Here is a 10,088-nt window from a genome sequence, read left to right as displayed (position 1 = left end):
CCCATGTTCTACTCCAAACCCAACTTCCAATGGTAATAACCTGGGCAAAGTCCTTCCTGGTTCCCCAGAGCAATGAGTGTCCTTTAAGGACCTATGATGGTGCTACTCTTCCCCAGTAGATAGTAGACTGGTTCCATGAGAGGGGGGATTCTTTTTGGATTCATCAGTGTGTCCCCTTTAGTAAACATCACTTATCAGTCAACTTTTGCTGCATAAAACCCCCACACCTTATGAATTCAAACCACAAACATTTATTATTTCTTACAATGCTGTTGGTCACCTGTACAATTTATTTTCTGTTTTTGTTTTGTTTTGTTTTGTGCTGGGATGGAACCCAGGGCCTTGCTCATGCTTAAACCTGTGCTATACCACTGAGCTACACCTCTAGCCCCTATCTACACAATTCTTATTGTCTTATGACTGGAGCTGGATGTGGTCCAGATTGGCCTCCCTCATGTGTCTAGAAGTTAACAGGCTGGTTGATCTGGGGGAAAGAGCTCAGCTGGGGTGATTGTTTTCTCTTCCACAGCATCTCTTCTCCTCCAGTCAGCTGCCCCAGGTGTTTTCACTTGATGGTCTCAGCTCAATACAGCAATAAGAATGCAAGTCTCCGTGCATAAGTTATCACCAAATCTCTGCTTGCATCACATTTACTGATGTCCCACTTGCCAAAGCAAGTTAAAAGGTCAAGATCATATACAAGGCATGGAGGTATAGACTCACCTCTTGATAGGGGGCTGCAAGTCCATTTGGTCAAGAGAAACTTATGGCCACTTTTCCAAGTCACTATAAGAATCTTGCATTATGCTTGGCACACAGTAGGTCATCAAGAATGTTAATTGCAAGAATTAAGAGGTAAAGTCTATTCAAATACTTCTCTTGTCTACCACTCCATCTCTCAGCACATCTAGACCTGTGCATTCTTTTCACTGTTGGGATCTTTGAACTGGGCTAAAACTGAATCTAGTGGTTTGGAAATTAATATGGATGGTGCTTTTCTGAGAGATATTGGTTATCTTGGACCTAACCATTTCTGATGCTGGAGTTCTTCATACCTTGCTGAATTGTGCATTATGTCCCCACTCAGTCTACTGTTTGAACTGATCAGGAAAAGGGAAAACCTTTTGTCTACCACAGTATGGTCAGCCTTAGCTAGTGGCACCTCCTTCTGCAAGTTGCTACCATCTGGAGCCCCCTCATAACTTCTTCCTGCCTAGCTCCACTCAAGGTGGGAACCTCATCAAAAAATTCTGGTAGAATCCAGAACCTTCCATGGGAGAGTTCTAAACATAGTGGAAAGCTAGAGGAGGAAGGGGGAGGAATAAACAACAAAAACAATAATTTTTTAAAACTACCGTTTAGATCTCATAGCTGCTGAGTTCTTGCTTGCTTTACTGTGACTTTGCCCAGAGAAAAGGCAAAACAGCAACATAAAGATTGTCCATATAAAAAAGATCCATATCATCATGAGGCACGTGCTGGTGAGTGAGGAGCAGCGACAATCTCACTGAATAAAAATGGTGGAGTTGGAAAAGGGGAGAGAGTCTTCGGGCTTGATCAGTTCATCAAGGGCCTGGTAAGTCCCCGCCACAAAGCCCACAAAGCCCAGGATGCTGATGAGGGCGTCCTTGGCGATGGTGAGGGCATTCATGCCCTCTGAGTAGTAGGTGGTGATCTCCAGCAACGGGGGGATGATGAGGGCCAGGGCACTGCTGCTCACGGAGCCCACCAGGGAGAGGACCAGGTCCAGGCGGGGGACAAGGACGGCCAAGATGCCTATGGGAGATGATAGGGATGGAGATGGAGAAGCTCAGGCTTAGCCAAGCTTTTAGAGTTTATTCTTAAAATTCTCTTCTAAACAAACAAACCAGACGTTTCTCAGAAAGTAAGTTATAGAAGGTAAAATTTGAAAGTCTTCTTAGCACCTCTAATAACACTCGTTAGAGGCTATACATTAAAAAATTTCATATGTCTCCTCCCAGTTTTTCAAATATATGCACTCATGTTGTTGGAAGAAAAAAATGTTTTCTCTACTAACTTAGATTCAGTGGTAGGTGGTCTGCAAATTTAACTAACGACAAAGAGATTAGCAAGAGAAAAAAAAAAACCAGCTTATTTATGACCCCAGAAACTTCATATGCATTAGCTTTCAGACCAGCCAAAGACATGGATTTAGGTAACCATTTAATAAGAACTGGAAAGTTTGACAGTTCCTGAGAGGTTTTTTTAAGCAGTTTTATCTATTCCAGTGACAATGGTTAGTCTCTGGTATAAAACTCCTAGAGAGAGACTTATGAAAGTTGTATTTTTCAGGTTGTCCCACTGAAGTCAGCAAAAGAAGTTGAGATAATGCTAATTTCTGCAGCTTCTGTTTGTACAAATGTTTTTAGCTTAAAATAATCCACATGCCACTGAAGTGCACATTTTTAATGTTAGCCCAAATTTATGCATCCTTAGGCAGGTCAAAGCTGTGGTCAGATTGGACCCAATGGCTGCCCAGTTTCAATGTCTGCCTTGGAGGTGAAGGGTGCTGGCTCTGGGCTTAGATGACTTGGGTTCAGATCCCACTTCTGACATTTATTGTATAATTATTGATTACCTGCTGCCCCAGTTTCCTCTTTTGTAAAGTGGGGCTTAGCACAGTCCTATTTTATGAGAGTTCTCATGAGGACTGAATAAAATATCATGAAATATGAACTAGAAGATGCTTACTTAGCACAGTGCCTGGCACATGGTGTTCAATCAATATCTTCTGATTATTTGATAAGCTGCTGTCATTTCCTTTGGTTTGTTAGTGGGGTTGTTCTTGAGACTTAAAAGAGTTAATACAGGTAAAGCTTAAGTACAGCCCCAGAAATACAGTAAGAGATTAATAAGTGCTGGTTTTCATGACTATGCTCTAACATTTGACTGATTCCTGATAAATTTCAAGCAAAGGTTGACAGGAACATTTTGCTCTGTTTTCTACTCACATGTCAGGCAGACCAGGGCAAAGCGCATGGACAGGTCCACAAGCAGTGACCAGCGCTTTGACACCCGGGAGACGGTAAAGGGGATGATGATTTCTGCAGGGACATAGAACTGCAAGGCGTAGGTACACAGGATTCCAATGATGTAGAGGAGCTTGACCGACTGGTATAGCCTGCAAGACAAGCCAGAGTCATGCTCTCCACGGCCACTTCACTTGGACACCTGGGCTCCTACAAGTATTAGCCTCTGATCTTGGGACAATCCCTTGAGCTCCTGTTGCCCTATCTGAAAATGATGGAGAGGAACCTTCTAAGAATCCAGAGGAAATTACACCAGATCCTGCAGTAAAACTAGAGTGAAGCATAATGGATTCGGGTGGAAGGGTCGTCTCTAGATGAAATGTAAAGAAACTTGAGTACGTTTATATGAACAGTACCTTTACCAACCACTTGATGCTCAGTTTCAGATTTTAGGAAAGAGAGGCTCAGGCCAGATACCTTTCCCAGGGAGAAAATCGATACGTGGCTAAGACCAAAAAGTTCTGGTCTTTAGACTCTCGTGGTTTGTGATCTGTCAGCCCTCAGGAATTCTCTGGATCCCTCAAAGTTCTTGGAACATAACAGGCCCTCAACAAATACTTCTGGTTGGTTAGGGAACTACAGAATGCCAAATACTTGGGGGAAGATACAGTTTACAAGTGGAGTTCTACAAAGTCTAGGGGTGGGTGGGGAGGTCAATTAAAGGAAAAATGAAGTCATCTGCAGACTTTGAGCTAGGGGCAGAGAGAGGCCTCAGGAAAGGTTGAGTTCCATCAAAGTTTTGTTTGACCTGTGGAAATTTGAGTACTTCCCTTTCATCCACTAATGTTGTAGATCCATCGCACATGTTTAAGAAGTGTGTGTGTGTGTGTGTACACGCGTATACCCTCACAAGCATGCAGATGCTCACATTCGTGTGTGTGTGTGTGTGTGCAAGTGTGTGTGTGTTTAGGCCACTCCTTTAAAAGGCTAAATTCCACGTTTCTGTGTTTCTTACACTAGTCCTGCTTCCAAGAACACCCTGTTTACTCCATTTTCAGTGGTTCAAACCCCACTGATATTTTGAAATTCCTTTCTTTTAATCAGGTACCACAAGCTGGATGCTTTTAGATACACCATCCAATGTGTATTAATCCCCATGGCAATCTGCCTTATCGATGAGAACATTGAGAGGAGTTAAGTTAATCATCCATGAAGACTAGCAAGTAGTCTACTGGGACTTGGCCCCAGGGGCACCAGTGTGGTCTCATTGGACAACTGCTTTCCCCGCTGTCTCATTCTGGTGTGCCTTCTTTCCTCAGAAGTCCCCAGGCCTGTCTGCTGCTCTGGAAATCTTCCTTTCCTGGTGTATGGAATAGTTTGCAAAAGTATACTACCTACCATTGCCATTGGATGGATCATAAGCTACTGAAGCTAGTGAAGCTCCAAGATCATTGTCCACACTTGTTTACAACCCCATGTATCTAGACTGGCATCTGTGTATAATTAGCACACAGTAACAGGTTGATGAATAACATTTATCACCTTGGGAAAAGGAGCCCCAGTTTAAGCAAATTAACTATCTGCTTTAAAAAAAAAGACACCCTATTATTAATGTCATCATCCTTTTGGGGACAAAATGCTGCAAAATGTGGCTTCATGTGGCTATTTAAACATGGCACTGTTGAAGTCTGCAGCATCTAATTCCATGAATTGGGGCATATTTAGACAGAAAATTTTTACAGATTACAATGGTCCCACCAAGTTGGTTCTTGTTCTGCACTTTTTCTTATCCTAGCCACCCTGACTTGTGATGTGTACCATCGGCTGAGGCAAGCAAGACTTGGCTCCACATCCTAGTGAATAGTATTGGAAGAGTTGCCACCTCCTGACTGTTCTCTGCCTCTCACCTTCCTCCAGTACTCCTCCCTTAGGTGACCCAAGACTCTCACTTCCATTCTTTCTTCTTAAAGCACGTCCTCCTTCACACTGAAATATCAAGGCCTAACAATGTGGGAAGCTCTTGTTGAAGAAGGAACACTGGAGCCCAAGGTTCCAGTAACAACTCCACTTCTCCATGAGGGAGTTTCTCTAGACTTTGGTGTGTTCCAGCTGTAGAAGGGAAGTGGAAGAGATCTACACGCTCCCATCCATCCCTCAATCCCCACCGCCTATGAAGGTACCAGCAATTGGGCAGGTTAAGGGTTATGCTGGCCTTGATGTCATCCCCAAAACGCAGGTATCCCAGAGTTCCAATGCTGGTGTACAGGGCGGTGACGATGGACAATCCCAAAGACAGGATGGCTGGGAAGCGGCTGGCATCCTTCATCTTGTTTTCCAGAGGCAGGACCTACAAAAATATCACAGTGTAAAGAGGAAGGAGGAAGGGGGAAAAAACATGAACATAAAGAAGTGAGCGCCATGCCACTTTTGGGTTTATATCCAAAAGAATTTAGAAGCAGCACAATAAAGGATAAATCATCAGCACTATTTTACAGCTCAAACAGAGGCTAAGATAGATGAAATAATCTGCCCAAGAACCCTTGGATAGTAAAAGACAAGAGACTGGATTTAAGTTATATCTTACTATGGAAGTAACCGTCTAGTTTTGAATTTTAGCATCAGAAGTGATACACAGTAAGCCTCTACTGCATTGCATCCCGTTTTTAGGGATGGTGACCTACAGGTCAAGTCCTCAGCTTAAATTCTCGGTTGCTGACTCATGAGAACTTAACCAAGCCACTCAGACTCTGTACCTCATTTTCCTTAATGGCAAAATGGGATAAAAAAAAATATCTAACTTAAGAAACAAAGAATTTGGAAGCAGGGAGTTCAAGAGATATCTGTACTCTTGTTCATGGCAGTATTATTCATTATAGGCAAAGGACAGAAACAACCTAATTGTCCATCAAGAGAAAAAAATGTATAAATAAAATGTTCTAGATCCATGCAATGAAATATTACTCAGCCTTTAAAATATAGGAAATTCTTTTTTTTTCTTCCTTTTTTTGGTACTGGGAATTGAACCTAGGGGTGCTCAAACACTGAGCCACATCTCTGGTCCTTTCATATATTTTATTTAGAGACAGAGTCTCTCTGAATTTCTTGGGGCCTCACTAAGTTGCTGAGGCTGGCTTTGAACTGGTGATCCTCCTGCCTCGTCTTCCAGAGCCACTGATATTACAGGGGTGTGCCACCATGCCTGGCCAAAATGTAGGAAATTCTGACACATGTCACAACATGGATGAACTTTGAAGACATTAGGCAAAGTGAAATAAACCACAAAATGAGATACCATGTAGTTCCATGTTATGAGGCACCTGTAGTAGTCAGTAACAGAGAGAGAAAATAGAATGGGGGTTTTCCAAGGGCTGGAAGGAGGAGGGAATGGGAGTTATTATTTTGTGAGTTCCAAGTTTCAGTTTTACAAGATGACAGATTTCTGGAGATGGATGGTGGTCATGGTTACCTAACAATGTGATTGTAGTTACTACCACTGAACTGTACACCTAAAAGTGGTTAAGGTGGTAAGTTTTGTGTTAGGAATATTTAACCACAATTAAAGGGAAAGGTGAAATATAGAGGAGGGGGAGGGGAGGAGAAAGAGGGAGTAGAGGAAAAGGAATAGCAAGAGTGGGGAAAGAGGGGGAAGAGTGGGAAAAAGAAAAAAGAGAGAGGCCTAAGTCAAGTCACAAGATGATGGGGACCACTATGAGCTGGAAAGACTCCTCAGGTTATCCAGATAAAGGATCTCAGCAACCTGCGACAGCTAGATCTCGCCAGCAGGTGCATCTTATTTAGACAGCTTAGTCCTTTATTTAGTTTTGATAACATGTATTTATTGTATGTATTAATGGAGTTCAGTGTGATATTTCCACACATACTTACAAAGTGCACTGGTAAAACCCAAACCTCCCTTTTCCCACCCCTCCCCTTCCAATCTCTAGTAATCACTCTTATATTTTCAGGTTGACTTTTTTTTTTAACATACATATATGAGAACATAGAGTATTTGTCTTTCTCTGCCTGGCTTATTTCATTTAACATAATTACCTCCAGTACCACCCATTTTGCTGCAAATGACAGGATTTCATTCTTCTTTATGGTTGAATAATTCTTCATTGTGTGTGTGTGTGTGTGTGTGTTTTCTTTATCCATTCATTGGTTGAAGGGCACCTAGGTTGATTTCACTAGCTATTGTGAATAGTGCCACAGTAAAACACAGGGTGTAAAGGTGTCTCCTTGGTATGCTGATTTCATTTTCTTTGGGTATGTACCCAAAAGTGGAATAGCTGGATCATATGGTAGATCTATTTTTTTTTAATTTTTTGAAGAAACTTCATACTGTTTTCCATAATGGCTATACTAATTTACATTCTCAGCAAGAGTGTGTAAGAGTTTGCTGTTATCCCCATCCCCCAGCATTTGTTATTATTATTTCTTATAATAACTATTCTGAGATGATACTTCTTAGTTGGTTTTGGTTTGCATCTCCCTGATGGTTAAGGATGTTTTTTCACACATTTATTTGCCACACATCTATTTCACACATTTTTCTGTACTATTTCTTTTGAGAAGTATCTGTTTAACTTATTTATCTGTTCTCATTTTTTTGCATTGGTTTACTTGTTCTTTTTTTAAAAAAAAGTTTTGTAGTTATAGATGGACAGAATACCTTTATTTTACTTTTTAAATTTTTATATGGTGCTAAGGATAAAGCTCAGTGCCTCACACATGACAGGCAAGTGCTCTGCCACTGAGCTATATTCCCAGCCCTTTCTTGTTCTTTTGATTTTAAGTATTTTGAGCTCTTTATATATTCTGGATATTAATCCTCCGTGTGATGAATAGCTAGCAAATATTTTCTCCCATTCTATAGGTTCTCTCTTTGCTCTGTTTCCTTTGTGGTGCAGAATCTTTGTAATCCTATTTTTCAATATTTGCTTTTGTTTCCTGTGCTTTGGAAGTCCTATTTGGAAAATCATTGTTGTGTTGTCTTCTAGAAGTTTTGAAGTTTCAGGTCTTATGCATTTGACCCACTTTGAGTTGATTCTTGTATAGGGTGATAGATAGGGGTCATGTTTCAATTTTCTCCATGAAGATATTCAGTTTTTTTCCAGCACTATTTATCGAAGAGATGGTCCCTTTTCCAGTGAATGTTCTTAGTGCCTTCGTTGATAATTATTTGGTTGCAGATATAAAGGTTTGTTTCTGGGATGTCTATTCTGTTCTACTGGATGATGTGTCTATTTTTATGCCAATAAAGTTTTATTTCTAGTTCTATGAAAAATAAATCCACTGGTATTTGGACAGAGATTGGATTGACTCTATATATAACTTTGGGTATTATGGATATTTTACTGATATTAATTATGCTAGTCAAAGAACATAAGAGGTTTTTCAACTTTTTTGTGTGGTCTTCTCCAATTTCTTTCATTCATATTTTATAATTTTCATTGTAGAGGGCTTTCATTTCCTTAGTTAAGTTTATTCCTAGATATTTTTTATTTTTGTAGCTATTCAGAATGGGGTGGCTTTCATGATTTGTTCCTAAGAAAATTCATTATTGGTGTATAGAAAAGCTACTGATTTTTGTGCCTTGATTTTGTATCCTGCTATCTTATGGAATGTATGTATCAGTTTTAATGGGTTTTTGGTGGAAATATTAAGCTTATCTATTTATAGAATAATGTAAACAGGGATAATCTGACTTCCTCTCTTCTTATTTGTACTTTTTATTCATTTTTCTCACCTAATTTCTCTATCTAAAACTCTTAGTCCCATATTAAATAAGAGCAGTTAGAGTGGACAGCCTTGTCTTCTTCCTGATCTTAGAGAAAATGCTTTAGCTTTCCACCTTCAGTGTCATGCTGGCTGTGGGGTTGTCATATATATCCTTTATATTCTTCTATAATTTGTTCATGGCTTTTTATTGTGAAGAGTGGTCAAATTTTATCTGATTCTTTTTCTGCATCTATTTAGATGATCATATGATTTTTATTCTGCTTTTTGTTGATGTAAATTGAACCATCCTTGCATCCCTAGGATAAAACCAACATTATCATAGTGGATGATCTTTTTGATGTGCTGCTGAATTCTGCTAGTATCATATTGAGAGTTTTGCATCTGTATTCATCAGGGATATTGGTCTAGAAGTTTTTTGTTTGTTTGTTTGTTTGTTTTGTGTGTGTGTGTGTGTGTGTTTTCTTGTCTGACTTTGGTAACCTGGCCTACGCTGGACTTCCAGAATAAATTTGAAAAGATTCCCTCCTTTCAATTCTACAGAATTGTTTGAGAAGTATTGGTGTTAGTTTTTTCTTTAAAAGTTTGGTAAAATTTAGCAGCCAAGTTGCCCAGTCCCGGGCTTTTCTTTGTTCGAAAATTTTATTACTGTTTCAATCTCATTGCATGTTATTAGTTTATTCATGTTCAATCTCATTGCATGTTATTAGTTTATTCATGTTGATGTATATTGAACCATCCTTTGGTTCAATTTGGATAGGTTATATATGTCTAGAAATCTGTCTTTTCCTTCTAAATTTTCAATATATTAGCATATAGTTTTTCATGATAATCCCTAATGATTCCTTATACCTTTGAAGTATTGATTGTAATGCATCCTTTTTCATCTCTTATTTATATTTTCTCCCTTTTTCTTGGTTTGTCTAGATGAAGGTTTGTCAATTCTGTTTATCTTTTCAAAAAACCAACTATTTGTTTCATTGATTATTTTTGTGTTTTTTTAGTCTCTATTTCTGTCCTGATCTGTTATTTAGATTAAGTTGGGGTTTGGTTTGTTCTTCCATTCCCAAGTCCCTAATAAGCATTAGGTTGCTTATTTGAAACCTTTCATTTTTAAATGTTGACACTCAATACTATGAACTCCCCTCTTAGGACTGCTGCATCCCACAAGTTTCAGTATATTGTGTGACCATTTTCATTTGGTTTGTAGAAATTTAAGTCTTCCTTCTGACTTCCCCAATGGCCCACTGTTCACTCAAAGTATGTTGTTCAGTCTCCATGCATCTGTATAATTTCTAAAATGCCTTTTGTTGTTAACTTCTAGTTTTATTCTATATTATTTTAAAAAATAAAAGACAT

The 10,088-nt window shown here is 39.5% G+C and overlaps 1 protein-coding gene across 1 annotated transcript in view; it reads right to left on the bottom strand.

Annotated features, from left to right (window-relative positions):
* Positions 1-228: 228 nt before the first annotated feature.
* The window catches only part of Slc36a2 (solute carrier family 36 member 2), a 35,199-nt gene continuing 25,339 nt past the window's right edge, over positions 229-10,088 (bottom strand). The window contains exons 8-10 of the mRNA XM_027938727.2: positions 5,171-5,337; positions 2,973-3,142; positions 229-1,776 (exon numbers count right to left, since the gene is read on the bottom strand). Of these exons, the coding sequence (XP_027794528.2) occupies positions 1,505-1,776; positions 2,973-3,142; positions 5,171-5,337 (609 nt within the window). The 3' untranslated portion in view covers positions 229-1,504. The remainder of the gene's footprint in view (positions 1,777-2,972; positions 3,143-5,170; positions 5,338-10,088) is intronic.

The sequence above is a fragment of the Marmota flaviventris genome, chromosome 5, assembly GCF_047511675.1.
Source record: "Marmota flaviventris isolate mMarFla1 chromosome 5, mMarFla1.hap1, whole genome shotgun sequence".
NCBI classification, from domain to species: Eukaryota; Metazoa; Chordata; class Mammalia; order Rodentia; family Sciuridae; genus Marmota; species Marmota flaviventris.
Note: the sequence above shows the minus strand (reverse complement) of the source record. Positions and strands in the feature narration are given on the sequence as shown.